Source organism: Periophthalmus magnuspinnatus, chromosome 16 (assembly GCF_009829125.3).
Source record: "Periophthalmus magnuspinnatus isolate fPerMag1 chromosome 16, fPerMag1.2.pri, whole genome shotgun sequence".
Taxonomy (NCBI): domain Eukaryota; kingdom Metazoa; phylum Chordata; class Actinopteri; order Gobiiformes; family Gobiidae; genus Periophthalmus; species Periophthalmus magnuspinnatus.
In genome coordinates this window covers 16,327,909-16,344,811 of record NC_047141.1, presented here as the reverse complement: position 1 = coordinate 16,344,811, position 16,903 = coordinate 16,327,909, and the positions used below count along the sequence as shown (strand labels likewise).

General features: G+C 36.3%; 2 protein-coding genes across 3 annotated transcripts in view; one reads left to right on the top strand and one right to left on the bottom strand.

The window, feature by feature from the left end:
* Window positions 1-367: 367 nt before the first annotated feature.
* nod1 (nucleotide-binding oligomerization domain containing 1) lies at window positions 368-8,744 on the top strand. Its single transcript, XM_033980433.2, has 12 exons — window positions 368-499; window positions 1,033-1,224; window positions 1,692-1,866; window positions 2,295-4,107; window positions 4,173-4,256; window positions 4,653-4,736; window positions 4,802-4,885; window positions 5,067-5,150; window positions 5,268-5,351; window positions 5,428-5,511; window positions 6,271-6,354; window positions 6,617-8,744. Exons 2-12 carry the CDS (start codon window positions 1,048-1,050, stop codon window positions 6,687-6,689), a joined length of 2,826 nt encoding a protein of 941 aa, XP_033836324.1. The 5' UTR covers window positions 368-499; window positions 1,033-1,047; the 3' UTR covers window positions 6,690-8,744.
* A 2,185-nt stretch (window positions 8,745-10,929) lies between these two features.
* Window positions 10,930-16,903, bottom strand: part of znrf2b (zinc and ring finger 2b) — a 46,620-nt gene continuing 40,646 nt past the window's right edge. For both annotated transcript variants that reach the window (XM_033980434.2, XM_055227706.1), the window contains 3 exons: window positions 13,284-13,389; window positions 11,152-11,225; window positions 10,930-11,064 (listed from right to left, as the gene is read on the bottom strand). In XM_033980434.2, coding sequence (XP_033836325.1) covers window positions 11,168-11,225; window positions 13,284-13,389 — 164 coding nt within the window. In that variant the 3' untranslated portion in view covers window positions 10,930-11,064; window positions 11,152-11,167. The remainder of the gene's footprint in view (window positions 11,065-11,151; window positions 11,226-13,283; window positions 13,390-16,903) is intronic.

Genomic DNA, 16,903 nt, shown 5'->3' with positions numbered 1-16,903 from the left:
TTTACATTTGTGACACACTATATGCCAGAGCACACTAGCTGCTTAGAATCTCATACTAAAGTGATTGTACATTTCAATAGTCAATCCTGCATCATCTTGTCTAATCTGTTCTCCTCTCACTGAAAAACTATTCCTTTCACCAACACCAGATAGCAGTATTTTATTTTATTTTATTTTAAAATTAGAATAACCTGTAAGATAGGTCACATTGCAGAAGTGTAGCAGTATTTATTGTCACTAAATTAATTTCTTGTTAGCTGAAGTCAGGGGATTAAAAATAGTAGCGAATGTACTTGGCAAAGAATGTGCTGTTTTTTTTCTGACGTTGCACATTGAGAAATTTAGGCGCAAGAGCTGACGTCATGACGCTGTTTCAATTTCACTTCCTACAACAATGTTTCCAAAAGAGCAGTCTTTGCTCAGGGATATTTGTCGCTATCAGAAACATTTCAAAGACCGTGATAAACTACACGTAGAGACTTTTGACACGGGGACAATGGTAAGATTAACTTCTTTGTGTTTGACATTAGAAAGCTAATCTTATCTTTAGCCTGACTTTCTGAACAAATACTTATGAACAATACTGAACAAACATGACAAAACTGGAATCATAGCTGTTGGCTATGTGTGTCTGGTCAGATTTATTATACGTGTAAAGTGTGACTTCCACTGGGCTTAAAGGAAAAGCACTTGTGAATTATTCGTTGTTTGGAAAGTGAAATTTGGGTGTTTTGGCATGATTAATTGATTGATTGATTGATTGATTTTTTTCATTTAATTTTTTTGGCCTATTGCATTGTTGTCCATCATTGCACCCTAATGGCAACAATTTTTTCATATTTTAACTTGAACAGTATGTACACACTAATTCTTCCCCTTGATACAAACCTATACTGTTCATCTAATCAGGACTAACCACGTTACAAGATATATATATATATATAATTATTGGGTGTGTCTGAAAGCTGCATCCACATAGTTTTCTTGCTTCTGTTTAAGACATTATATTTTAATCTTGTGTTGTTGAATCAGCTATGACTCACTAACATGGGTCAGGTTGGAGAGGAGAGTCCGTCTTGCCGCAGCCTGCTGACCTATCACCGGGAGGTGCTGGTCTCCAAACTCAGGAGTATCCAGTGTGTCCTGGACAATCTGCTCAGCTCAGAGTTTCTTTGTGAAGAAGAGGTAGAGGCCGTACAGCGCACTGACACTAAACCCAACCAGGTAAGTGAAAGCGCAAACAGAGGTTTGACTAGCCTTTTGTCACTTTCTGGGAAACAGGACCAGTTCACTTAAAGGTGGGCGTGTGAATATGAGAGGATTGGTAGAAACCTAAACTGGTTTGCAACAAGTGTCAAGCTTTTAACTAACCCTAACCCTAAACATTACATCTCAAAATGGATTCCTAAGGCAAAAAAAGTTTAATGAATACTTTTACAATTATCTTGATCTATAACAGAATTAGTATAAGCTAGTAGTAGTAGTAGTAGTAGTAGTAGTAGTAGTAGTAGTAGTAGTAGTAGTATAATAACTATTAGAATTCTATTGTATAAAATCATTTACATCTTACTATTATTATTATTACTATAATAATAGTAATAGTGTTTCTGCAGTTTGCTGGCATATGAGAGTCTAGGCTGAAAACAACATGGGTACATAGGTCTACAATAATCATGCTATTCCTTGTGCAGGTGCGTAAAATCCTGGAGCTGGCGCAGTGCAAAGGGGAGCAGGCCTGTGACTTTTTGATCTACATAATTTATACAGTGGGAGATGCCTATGTCGACCTGCAGCCATGGCTCAAAGAAATCAACTATGTCCCCAGTAAAGATGTGTCTGTCCTGACAGTAGAGAACACAGACCCCAGTAAGTAGCACCGGTCACTCAATCTCTGATTCTAGGAGTTGCACTGGAATATTTGTGGAGCATTCTGGATTAGGCCTGTCACGATAATTAGACTAATGGTGCAATATATGACAGACTTTTTATGTATTATCAAAATTAAAAAAAGTGAAAAGAGAAAAAAGTAGTGAATTCATGTTACAGTAGGTTTGATCTGTGTAGATTTTTTCATACTGCTACCAACTATATATATATATATATATATATATATATATATATATATATATATATATATATATATATATATATATATATATATATATATATATATATATATATATATATATATATATATATATATAATTAAGCCCATAATGGATGAAAAATTTAACACCCCTAGTATCTCCGTATCTCCTATAATGTAATTGTTTTGAATATTTGTTCTCATTCAGTCAGCAGATATAGTGAAAAGCAGAGGCGGGAAATTGGCCGTGACACCAGCTTCATCATGTCGTACGGTCAAAGAGAAGAAACTCGCCTGGAGGAGCTTTACACCGACACCCTAATGGAACTATTTAATGGTGCCAATGAGAGTCTGGGGCTTTTAGACACTTTAGAACAACTCCTCACCGACGATGCTGTCTTCAACCCACAAGGAGAAACCATCTATGTAGTCGGTGACGCTGGTGTGGGCAAATCCATTCTTCTCCAAAAGCTGCAAAACTTGTGGTCGAAGAAGGAGCTAGTTACTGATGCCATTTTCTTGTTTAAGTTTCGTTGTAGGATGTTTAGTACTTTTAAAGACTCTGAACAGATCTCCCTTAGAGACTTGTTGTTCAAATACAATTGCTTCCCAGATCTTGACCCTGACAATGAGGTGTTTGACTATATTGTACGTTTTCCTCACAAAGTCCTCTTCACTTTTGATGGATATGATGAAATTCAAGATGATCTTGAGAGATATAACGTTCCTGAGGTGTCCTCCCCAGATGAGAAAGCCCACCCATTGCAACTACTCACAAGTTTACTCTCCGGCAAGCTACTTCAAGGCTCCCAGAAGGTACTTACAGCACGAACAGGTATCGAAATGCAACAGAAGGTAGTCAAAAAGAAAGTAATTTTACGTGGTTTTTCGCCGTCGCACCTCAAAACGTACATTCGATTACATTTTAAGGACCAAAGCCAAAGAGAACGTGTTGAAATCCAATTAGACGCTAGCCCTCATCTGTGTGGTCTTTGCTCCACACCTCTGTTCTGCTGGATTGTCTTCAAAAGCTTTACCCATCTACACACCATGCATGATAGCTTTGAGCTGCCAGAATCTTGCATAACATTAACAGATATCTTTCTCCTCCTATGCGAGATGTATTTGACTCGTTCAGCCCCGCCTCCTTTGTCCATTCAAAGGAGAAATGCCCGATGCACAGCAGAAACGTTTAAATCAGGGCTAAAACCACTTGCAGGATTCGCCAAACTAGCTCTACAAGGGTTTGATAAAGGGACTTTCTATTTCAGCCAGGACGAGTTGAGGGCTTGTGGGTTAACCGAAGAAGATGAGGCATTGGGTTTTCTTCGATCTGTTAGCGAATATGAAAACACAGAAAACCCAGCAACTTTTGAGTTCCTCCATTTGACATTACAATCTTTCCTTGTTGCATTTGGGCTAATTTTGGATGAAGATATGCCCCTAAACACTATATTAAAGTTCTTTGCAGAGTGTAGCAGGAAGAAAAAATCATCATGCCTCCCTTGTGACTTTTTTCACAATCTTTCCCCAAAGCCAAGCGGTACCAGAGGATCCCAGACCAACGAGCATCTACAATTCACAAACTTATTTCTTTGCGGTTTGCTGTCAAAACCAAAAACTAGCCTCATGGAACAACTTGTTGCTCCAAAAATGTTGAAGGAAAAACAAGCACTTCTCAAATCCTACTTGTCAACAAGTGTTAAGTCACATATACATGGCTTACCAGTCCACGAGACTGATGAAGGCAAGAAAGTCCATGTTTTGCCTAACTTTTTGTGGATGTTGAGGTGTATATATGAGACAGGGAGTAGAGACATAGCCAAAATGACAGCAAAAGGTATCACAGCTGGGTTTATCAAGCTGGGATATTGTAATGTCTATTCTGGAGACTGCACAGCTTTGAACTTTGTGTTGCAACATCGACGCAAGCTGCTTGGTCTGGATATGGACAATAACAACATTAGCGATTATGGGGTGAAGCAGCTCAGGCCGTCGCTGTCTAAGATGACCATAGTCAGGTAACAAAGCATGTGTTCTGTTTAATATGTTGTTTTGCTTTTGGCTAAAAAGTTGTTTCTTTCAGATTTTGTGTTAATTATCTATCAGACAGCAGCATTGAGGTGCTCGCAGAGGAGCTGTGCAAGTGCAAAGTTGTGGAGGTCTTGGGGTGAGTGTTTTTGAAAATTGTTTGAAAATTTGCAGTTCTCGGTCAGTATCTATTAGGGTTGTCAGAAGTATTGAAAATTAAATGCTAATCGATACTAAAACTAATATTGAAACTAGATTTGAGCAGGTATTGATACTAAAAAAGTCACGTCAGCAGGACAGAAATGAACCTTTTTTGAATAGCTTTAGAATTATTTTGAGCTGTACCAGGACAACTGATTACACAGATATAAGACCTCATGGTAATATAAAAGATTATTATTATATATTTTTTATGTTGAAATTCTACTGTCTAAATAAAGAGTGTGTTCTATTATCATTATGGTATCGGAATCATTATTGAGTATTGAGTCTATCGTGACACTAATATCTATGTTTATCTTGTATCTTATTTCAGGCTCTATAACAATTGCATAACAGATGCTGGGGCAAAACTTGTGGCAAAAATAATTGAGGAATGCCCCAAGCTGCGAATTGTTAAGTAAGTAAAAATTCAATCATTCATTTGTGTTTTACATAGTTGGTAAAACTGTTTGTTTCTGTTAGGCTTGGTAAAAACAAGATCACACCAGTGGGAGGGAGATATTTGGCCGATGCAATCAAGAAAAGCACGTCTATATTTGATGTTGGGTAAGGCAACATTATTCCATGCTATTCTCATGCATAGGTATATGAAGCCTGTAGCATCAGAAAGGGCATCTGGGAAATACCAAATATGTTAAATGGCATATTTATTATTAGCAAGTTATTATATTGATCCAAATATTTTAATACATGAAATTTATGTGTGTATTTTGTTTTATAATTTTAGGATGTGGGGAAACACTCTTGGTGACGAAGGAGCCTGTGCGTTTGCCGAAGCTTTGAGACACCATCCAAGTTTAACCAATCTCAGGTCAGCAATTTCCCCTCCACCACAACTGCAAATATTTAATACCACTACTACTACTGCTACTGCTACTACTAGTAATGCTTGTACACCTTTGAGTTAAATTTGGTTGATTTCTTATAGTCTGTCAGCCAATTGCATCTCTTCAGAGGGAGGGAAGAGTCTTGCCTCAGCTCTTAAAGACAACAGCACCCTTAGGATCTTCTGGTAAGACTGCAAGTAAAATATACTAGTCAAACAGGTTTATCTATGAACCACTGTACATCTTTGTTTGTTGGCGTAGGCTGGTGCAGAATGATTTATCAGATGACTCTGCCCAACACTGGACTGATTTGGTGCGAGCCAATACTGGACTGAAACACCTTTGGTAAATACATGTTGTGACATAAATTTTTACCGCAATATTACCGAAAGTAATATTCACAGTAGAATAAAGTAAAATGTACAGTGCCATAAAAGAAGGGTATGCAGAATGTTTTAAAAATGATCACAAATCTATCTTTGTTGGATACATAGTAACTGTTGTAGAATAAATAGTAGCCCAAGTTGAACATAAGAGGCATGACCCTGGAGGTCTAACGCAGGGGAAGTTTATTTATCATCAGTCTAGTGCAGTCCAGTCTGACCATGCTTTTGTTGTAGGGAGTATTATACCTCTGATGACTTAGGACAAGATAACAAGGAATGAGCTGGCAGTGAAAATCAAATTCTAATGTTGATTTGTTCTTTATTACAAAAACACTGTATATGATGGCTAAGCTATTGATTTGGGTCTCAAGCTAACTGTCCAACGAGAAAGACTAATGAGCCTCAGACTAAGGGTTGCCAGATTCTGCAACCATCAGAAAATAAACCAGCTCTGGCAGCCAATCATTTATCAGTGCTAGTGCAGCCTCTGAAGCTCAGTGAGTGAATTCTGGAGGTCCTAAGTTAAGTTAAAATACTTTATTGTTCCAAAGTCATGTTAGTAACACAGCTTAATATAGATATTTACATTTGTGTTTATTTTAACTTGAGTCACAACTGTAAATTAAAATAATGCTATTGAAATATCCAACAGTGGGCCAGGATCAAATCTTTTCTCATGAAGAATGCTACATGATGGGTAACTCTTGTTTGCCTTTAGGTTAATCAACAACAAGTTCACTGTGGAGGGCATCCGAAAACTGGCAGAAGCACTTCCTGAAAATAAACACCTTGAAGAAATTTGGTGAGGATTTACCCCACCCTAGTATAATCCTAGTGAAACTGTATCAGGCGTCAACTTGTCTCATTTATTACACAATTATGGAGTTATAATAAGTCTAAGATTGCCCAATTAAACTGAATGATTGTTTTGAATTGACTTTTAGACTATGCAATTAAACATTTAGTCCTAATTATTTTTGGTTGTACTAATAGTTTGTTTACTGCCTTTGTTTATGAAATGCACTATATAAATAATCAAAATTTGTTTTTTCTGTTGGTGATAGTGTAAAGGGAAACCTATTGAGTCCAGTAGAAGAGGAACAGTTTGTGGAGGAGAAGAGACTTCGCTTTCACTGATGGGGCATTGTCTTTGCTCTTACTGTGACTACATAAAACCAAGTGGGAACTGCACACACACATGTGGCATCTGACTGTTGACTTTTTTATAGAAAAGTACTAACAATGAGGAAGTGATGCCCCACACTGAAAATTGAAAACTTCCTCTATAATTAAATGAATGTGACTGTTACTATTGGTCTCGCAGGATAGTTGCAGTGTGGTTCCCTCCCCCTTATGTTACAATGGGTTGCACCATCCAAATATTTTAATGTGAATTGTGCCTAATGCTGTCTAGGATCTACCTACAGCTGACAACAATGAGCAGAAGATAACTTAACGACTATTTAGTATTCTTAGTGTAGTTTCAAAAGTGTATCTTGAGTCTAGGTAGAGATAGCATTTTAACTCTTTTCCAAAGGTACTTTTTTTTTTTACACATGGGCTGTTCGTGTTAGGATTTTGAGTGTAAAATAGATTTAGGGACTTAACTCCTTTGCAAAATGTACATTGCTAAAAATGGGATAGGGCAATGTTCAATGTTTTTGATTTGACAGGCCTCCACACCATTACTCTTGAGATGTCTTTTGGTTTGATTTGATACGTTTTCAAATGTTATAAATCAATGTATTTTTGGCATGAAACATTAATTAGTCATTTATATCACAATACTTTTTAACTTTGTTTTTAGACTATTTGTATTGTTTACTGGATTACCTACCTTTTGGAATTTTACATGTTAGTATAAGGTAACCCACAGGATACATGTAAAGTATGATATGGGACGCATTGTGTTTCGTATAATGTGACATGGATGTAAACTATTTGGAGCCAAAAAGCCCCTTTGGCAAATGTCATTATATTGGAGAGTTGTTCTATTGCATGAGGCAAAGATGTTGTGCTTTGGAACAATGTCTGAACGTATAATACATTTTTGTATTGCAAGTGTTTTGTTGACTTCTTTAGTACTCACATTTGTGATTCAATTCTGGGATTGATCAGGGTTGTTTACAACAATTTGTTTTTAATTTTTAATTGCAGTTTAAAATGGCTAAATCAAACAGTGGTCTATTAACCCTCTACAAAACAGGAAGTTGGTTGCTCTACAGAAGTTGCCAAATAGATTTGGGTTAATTTCAACATACTTGTATCATCTTAAGGGGATTTTGTAGCTGTTCCCATATCCTTGAGTGGACTTTCTCTCATGAACTTTTGACAAACTCTTTTGAGGATTTCCACATTTTAATTTTAAAATTGATTCCTGATGATGAAGTTTTATTCTTTTGATTCTGAACTTGGCTCTTACTTTCCTCCTCAAGTAGTATTAGTAATAGGATTTCCCTCAAATTCCCTCAAAGGTTATTTTTGTGATTTGTTTTTGTGAGTCTTTTCCGATGGTAAGGTAAAATTGGTCTATTCAAACAGCATTTTGACTTTCAAACATAAGCTGAACAAACAGGCACTTTCCTTTTATTACTTTTTTTGTAATTGATACTATTGATATTTTCAATTTAAACTTTGCATTCAACCAATTCATTAATTAATCTCAAAATTGTCAAAAATTGTCAAAGGACAATTTTGTTGTCAGGGCAACTGTGTATGTGTCTGAATGAGTGGCTCTACTTAACATTGAACATAACTTTGAACTATTCTTTCACTTGAATAATGATCTATCTGATCTGTTATGTCAAGCAGCTGACACAAAGAACCCAAACACCACAGGTGAATGTCATATTTCTATTAAGGCCAGAATCATTGCAAAATCTCAGAGATCACACAGGTATCAATCACCATCTTGTATTTGAAATGAAATGTAAATTTGAAATTAATAAAAGGAAATGGTACAATTTTAAATGTCATGTGAAATTGCGTCTTCCTTAGAGGTGAAATGTGACGTTCTTGTACCGCCCTCATGTGGTGAAACTGGGTATTACATGGCGTCATTACCTCAGAATAATCTTGTACTCAACCTGAAACTCAAATTAATTGCTGCTTTTTAAGTTTGTTGTTTTAACTACATTGAATGCTTAATTCATCTTTGCGAAACAAAGACAAAAACAAAAACTTGAGGCCAGTAAAAACAGATGTGGTACTTTAACTTTATGTCATACATTTCAGGGAATATTTTATGCATCACCATGGTATATTATTTGTGATGTACTTTATAACAAGTTTAAGCTTCAGATTTAAAGGTGCACTGTTTATCTTCTCCAGTGGAGTATCTGTCTCACAGAGATGGTATTGCTTTGACTGCAATGCTCTTCAATATGGCTTTAAAACCTTTTTGCATTTATTTAATTACGGGGGTGGGGAGGCGGAGGTTCACAGATCTGACCTATAACTAGGCCTAGTGAAAAAATATGTTTAATACCATACTATGGAAGATTTTAGGCAAAGCAACAATAAGTCCATGGAGACAAGGAGATGACAAACCATTCTCCAGAAAAGTTACATAGTGCACCTTTTACTAAGCTTTCCGATCTCACACCGAATTGAAGTTTATGGCAGTTTGAATGTTTATTAATTACCAGCAAATTTTGAAATGTTAAGTGATTATATTAGTAGATTATTGTACAGTGTTCGTAGCACACAAGCAGAACCCTTTTTGTTTTGTTTTTTTAAGCTGCCACACCCAAGACACTCTCATTTTCTCATCACTGTTGAAACACTGCTTGTTTGTAGCATGGTCCATTCATTTTTATTGTCTCTTGAAGGATTCTTAAAAACACTGAGCCCTAATTAATCTGAGCTTCAACATCTGTATCCATAAATAGAATGTCCTAGTCCAAGTTTATAGTCTAGTTTTGATTGATAATATAATTAGATTTTAAATTCAACACAAAAACATTGGATTCAAGTTTCATATATTTTCCACAGATCTGAAGAACAGTTTATTGCTAAACAAGACAAACATGTAAAAAAAAAACAACAACCTAAAACTAAAAAAACTAAACAAAACCAAAAAAAAAAAAAAATTGATACCTGTGGTCCCTAAAGCTGCAGGGGAATATTCACTTTATTTTCATTTATACAATTTAAGTTTAAAAAGAAACCTTGCATCTCATGGTGTGTTCAGACCAAAACAAGAAAGCCAGCATCCCTGTTTAAGTACAGTGTGGAAAATCATTTTCATAAAAATATTGTTTTACTGATTACTGCAATGTGTTAATATTAAAATGTTGTGCTTCCCTATAGATGACAAGTGGAGTTTTGTGCATTCAGTGTGTTTCTTTTATATTTACATTGCGGCAGATAATATATTGTGTGATTCATTTAAATAGAAATGTTTTCAGTTAACCTGTGTTTTTCTGTTTGTTTTTTTATAAACCTTTTTCAAATGTGGCTTTTTAATGTAAGTTATGGCTTTAAGTTTGGACCACCTCACAAAATCCTTCAGTTAAAGAAGACATATTAGGCTTTTGTCTGTTGTAAAGTTATAATCTATGGCACGTGGATCATTATTACTATTTCTGATCATGTTTTGAATGCTTGAATGACTATTTGAATATGCGTTAATCAGTCTAAATACAGCTTTGAGTGGATAAAGAAAAGTGAAAACAATTATAACATTCTGAAAACTCTAAAAACCTCTAAAAATGTGCATAATATGTCCTCTTTACTACTGTTATTGAGCATGGCAAAGGTCCACTACAACAACTATAAGCCTGAAGTGAATACAATCTGGAAAAGCCAGTGGAAAAACAAAAACGTAAGTAATAATCATAATTTTGCTAAATAAGAAATTCTCCTGATACTGTCTGTTGTTGCATATTATTTGACTTTTATCCTTTTGGCCTGAACACACCATATTTATGATGGCTGTCGGGTGAGTTTGGGTATTTTGTCCCTCCTGGGCTCAGGTAGAATGTCTTTCTTGATTGGCTACAGGCTTCTCTCTCCGGTAATGTCCACAATTCAGTTCATGATTAAAAAGCACTGATGATTGAGAATATTCACAGTCGATTGGCACCATTTTTGCAACAGTTCTTGAGGAAATGTTTAGTCTCCTTGTTTGAGTCTTTTTTGTAGCTTTTTATCTCTCAAATGCAACAATCTTTTCACTGTATGTCCATTCCCGTCCACATCCAAGCATCCCAATTTCAACAAAGGCACTGGTAGATGCTAAAAGTTGAGGGACATTCCGCACCACACCCGTCCCGCCGTGTGATTGGTCCAGCCTGCATCATGTGACCACACTGGAGGATGTGTGCAACTCAAAGACAGACGTTGAACTTTGTATCCCTGAAGATTGCTTTAAAACATGAGATTTGGCACACTGCGGTACTACATTTTTATTGGTGGAAGGGGAGAAGGGGACAGGGTTTACGGACAATCACAGTGGTCCAGCAAAGTCTCCTGGAACATTGGAGGGCAGGGCATGCTTATGGTGTGGTACCTAGAAGGATATAGAAGGTGAAATAACAGGTAATAAGCCATGTTTAATAAATAAACATTGATTCTGTAAGATACTCATACCTCATACCTGTGCAAAGAAAGCTTTAATCAGATGGATGCTCTGGACATGATCTGTTCACTTCAAACCATTCATCAATACATCTGCCACAAACAGAACAGAGAGATATGAGTTATCATAAAAAAATAAGGTTAGAGCAAATATGAAAAATGAATGCGGTCAACAATTTGAGGTAAAAAAGTTAATTTAGCAGTGATTAAAATCATTACTGTGAGCATGTCTTGTGGACATTACAGACCCCTAGTGGTTATCAAGGTTTATGCACTCCACAGGGAATTTAAATGAGGATTTTATATATTTAAATGAGGAATATAGGAATATATATATACATACATATATATACACACACACACACACACACACACACACACACACACACACACACACACACACACACACACACACACACACACCTACATATATATACACACATACACACATACATATATATATATATATACATACATATACACACACACACATATATATATATATATACACATACACACATATATATACACATATATATATACATATATATATATACATATATATATATATACACATATACACATATACATATATGTGTATGTGTATACATATACACACATATACATATACACACACACACATATATATATATATATATATATATATATATATACCATAATTTAAACTTTTTGAATCCCCACTTGGAAGATAAAAGTACAGTATGTAACTGCAGATACTTTGGAAAATTCCCCATGAAGATAGATGCATTTTATGCCATACTGTTGAATATTAGGGCCAAAGAAACAACATTTTCATTAAACAAGCGGGAGCAGTCACTCCTCCAGGCCAAATAAGAGTCAGGTTTGTGGAGATGCAAGTCCTCTCAGAGTAATACAAGTTTTTCAGTGCAATAAACACAATCAAAATGAAAAAAAAAAATGGGTAAAAGGTTACATGACTTTTAACAGACCTAGATTAAAAAACATCATCTTCACAATAAAATAACAAAAATATAATATAACCTAAACTTTTAAGCTATCCTCCTCATCCTCCTATGTTTTCCGACAACTTCAGTGTCATTTCTAGAGCACGTCGGATAGCAGCACTGAGTTTCTGTGCACTATTCCGGTCATGCACACTGATCTGCAACAGAATCAGGCCACAATCCATCAGCCATAGGGTTGTGTCTAACATTACCTTACACTAGACAAATTGCATGGGACACTATATTTGGGTCTTCCCTCGGGGGCTATACCTCTCCAAAGCAGCATTAGCTTACACACAGAATACTGAGTACACTCAACTACTCACGAGGCGTAGTGTAAGACTACTTTAGATTTTCTGAATAGACTGCACAGTGAGGGAGATCCGGTATGAAGAGATGGAAGTAGTACTGCAATTCCGTACTTCCGTATTTTTAATTTGTATATATGCAAGTTTTCATAATTCAGGTAAAAAATAACTGTAGAGTGGTATGTTTGTTGAACTCAAAATTAACCTATTACTTACCTATTGCAGACTTTACTGGTGTTACTTTTGCTACTATAACGTACTAGCCAGAGTAACATGGTCTAGTTCTTAACTGCTTCTACAATTGTTGCTACTGTTTGTGCATTATTACCACCACCACTACTGTGACTGTTACTTGAATAAAATTTTATGTTGCTTAAACTATCCATGCTTTCTCAAACAAGTAACTTATAGCATGCAGATGCTCATTTGTATACTTTTTGCGGTATATTTTGCAGCCTTAATCTCTAATTTACCCAACTGGCAAATACAGGAACTAGGTTTGCATAATTTTGCACTCTAAACAACTCCAGGATCATGAACATTTAAAAAAAGACAGAAATATGAAGATGTCTAAGCTACAGGTACAAGATATTTCTCTTTTAAAAAGTATGCTTTGTTTTCTTTTGCAGAGGACGTTCAATTATCTAAATAATTTCATTGTACAGGAACTAAATGTATAATGTATAGTTGCGAATAGTTTTTATCTTCCGCTCTGAACTACTTCACTTTAACTCTAGACTCTGGTATAAAGCCTAAGCCTGCGGTGTTTTAAATGCAGAATACAGGAGCACTGCAGCATGACTGTATGCTTGAGATAAGCCCCTGACTGCTCGCCCCTGTCCAGACTTGGCTCGTACCCTTTGTGGTAGATGCAGAGGCAGGGCAGGCGGGCGATGGTGTCCCCCTGTGTCAGCTCTTCCAGGCAGATGGCACACTCTCCTGCATCCTTGGTCAGGACGTCCTCTGTATCAAAGAACAGCACAAGAGAAAGCAACATGAATAAAAGGGAGACACAGTTGGAGACAACTGTAGTTTTACAATAATTCTCAATGGTTTGTAGTTTTGCAGTAGTTCAATCTATTGAGGATCTTGACCTGTAACAGCAAGGTCCTATTCCATGTCGGTGTTTGCATATTCTTATACTATGATGCTACTGCAATATTAAGCAAGGATTTCTACATTACGTGTCAAAAACAAGAGTGTGTCTATCCTGTGTCGATCTGTCTCAAGTCATCTCAACACAGTGGGCTCCTTTTCAGGGCCCTTGTGTGTAAATTTTGAATTTTTAAAACAGATGTGATCACATTCTTTAAAGTTCATAAAACAACTATTTACATCTAATCTTTTTACTGGTAGAGTTTAACTTCCTTTACAGTATGACATCACTCGCCCGCCTGACACACTGTGACTGCTGTCTCCTCTTGGAATCGAAGATGACAGAACTAGAAAACCACATCTCCTTACGGACTCAAACCCAGAGTCTCATGAGCAGCTCCTTGACTTGGTGACAGTGGGAAAATCTAAGTCCATGTCCATCGCCATGATGAATGAATTAGATGTGACCGTAGCTGGTGTAAATTTCATTCCTGCGGCCGTGGGATGCACCCAGTCAACCTCTATCCATGTTCAACATGATACATGGGGCTGTCATGGTGCAGCTAAACCAATGGGTCCAACTTTGTCTACTCCCTCGGACAATTGGTCCCTTGATACAATTAGTAAACAAAAGGGAAAGTTCTCATATCATCATGCAAGTCCTAATCAGAGGCAGCCATTGGAGCTGTTGAATAGTTTAACCTTCTTGACCTGAACAAGTTTCCATTTCTATCAACTCACGAGGAGTTACCATCTCCTCTTAGATCCTCGTGGAACAACACAGCGGCACCCACAGCATAACGACAACAAAATCAGAGTAATTTCCATGTCCATAAAGATACTACAAAATGTGGAAAAGAGGACAAAAGTCCTCGCTGTAACATGTGATTAATCATCAATCCCACGGGCTGAAACCAAGTGCCACCCAGGAGCTCAGGTACCACACAAACACTGTGCTCACAGATGCATTGTTCTATCGTGCATATACGATTGGTCAACATTCATATTATATATATATATATATATATATATATATATATATATATATATATATATATATATAAAGCTATTTGATATTGCTACGTGTAATTGGCTCTAGCCGATGGGTTTAAATTATTATTATTTTTTTTTTTTTTTACATTAAGCAACAGAGTGCCCAAAGGCTCATTTTTGGGCCCACTATTATTTATTAATTTGATTGGTTGCAATTTAAAAGAAAGCCTCAAACATTTATATGCAGGTGATTCTGTTTTGTATGCAAGTGATTTTAAAACTGCGGCAAGATTTTAATGAAACCCAGAATTCCCTCAAAAATTTAAATTTTTTATCATTGAATGCATATAAAGTATGAAGTAAGTGTTTTTTTTCTAAAAAACCCAAAAGTGATGTGCAAACTAAAAATCTTTATACACTAAATGATACATTGATCGAAAGAGTTGCCACCTATAAATATACGGTAATCAATTATCATTTTATTATAGATCACCTATATCCCATTAAATTGTGGAAAAGAAATTGTTCAAGCCACCTTTTTTGTACTAGATTATGGAAATGTAATACACATGTAGACTTCAGCATCTACTCTGAACCCTTTAGATACACTCTTGGTGTGGTGATAAATTTAAAACCCATCCCTGTACACTACATGAAAAGGTTATTTATTTTTAACTTGATAGACTGCTTGAATATCTCCCTTGCTTGTTGACCTTTGACATGGGAATTTTTATTCCAAGATCTCATGATTATCTTTATTTATACATGGAGAAACAAAGAATGAAATATACATGCTGCAGTTTTCACCACCAGCAGTCCAGATTTACAATAGTCATAAAGTGAGGCGTGAGATATGGATATGCTCGCTTGACCCGATCTGAGTCGCACCATTTAGGCTTATTTATTTATTGCACCGTGATGCCTCTAAACTTCCATAATGCTTTAGAGCGCTCCGCTAATGTGACGCTTTATTGCTCCAGTGGTTCTTTTATTGTTCGTGTATTCTCTGAAGATGTTTTTAGTATAATAGCTTAGTTTATGTTCTTCCAAATTGAGGATGAAAGAATGTTTCAAAGAAACTCACCCAAAATGGAGATGATTAAAGTATGACAAATAGCCACAATATTAATTTCAGTCTAATTTATTTGTATTTTTTCATTATCGCATGCTTCAAGTTTTCACTTAAAATTCAGTCATCCATTTCAGCAATCAAGTCCAACCCATTTCATTCTGTGTGAAGTGCACTGTATAGTTAGTCATTTACTTTTCTTTTTTCTATGAAGAATTATTTAATGCCATTATTCATCATTCATATCATTCTTTGATTGCAGAAGAACTGCAACAATTAAATTGCCCCAAATTATGTATACCCTAAAAATATGTGTCCCTTTTACCATTGAACTGTTTCTGACTCATTTGTAAGCTGAGAATATTTATATTATATATTTTTTTTATGTAACCTGGCGCCAGACCCTCTAAATTTGTCATTTCCCATGTGCTTCAGCCACGCTGGACACTTCAAACGATCCACCAGACCAAATCTGCCTCACCTTAGTTTTTTGATGCTCTGAGTCTCCTTTGTTCTTTGTGCTAATTCACTCCCCCTTCAGAGCTCTATCACAATGAAATTGGCGTACATTCCGTTAATGAAACAACTGCACATTGCATCAGGTTTGTGACGCTGTAGTGTATTGTTTAGTATCCTGCTTTTATATATTTATGGAAAATTGCCGTGCAGGAGAATGGCCGACATAGGCCTGTGGGCCAACCATGGACAGAATCATACTGCTAACTGCAATGAGGGTTCGAACAGGGCTTGGGAGCGATCGCAGGATTACTCAAATGTGCATGAACGACATAAAACCTCTTCCAGCATGTTTTGGATGAGGGAAAAATGTTATTACATAGTAGAAAGTGCCAGACTGAGTTTGCATAATACCCCCTCCCCTCTTTAATCATTTCAAATATTTATCTTTTAAAAGGCACTGTACCTTATTTCTTCTAGTATAATCCAAGTGAAAGCAGCTATTTGTGGAAAAAGAGGCAAACTACATAGAATTTACATGTTGGATGAGAGCCATAAGGAAGCGGTATAGAAACTGTACCCAGTTAGAGACACTGAATGAGAACCACAGGGAAACAAGTGCTCTGGGAAGAATATCTGGAAAGATTGTTTGCCTGAAACCCAGGAATCGGTACTTTAAATCATTGATATTCTCAAGATTCATGTTGACAATATTGGTCACTACTAATTCCCACACTGCATTCTCTGGCAGTCAGAGTTAAAGTGGAAGTCTATGCAGCATGAACCATCACCTGCAGCCAAACAGTGCACAGTCATTAGAGCAGGCTGGAGCTTATGTAACGGTGGATTAGCCCACATAGGCCT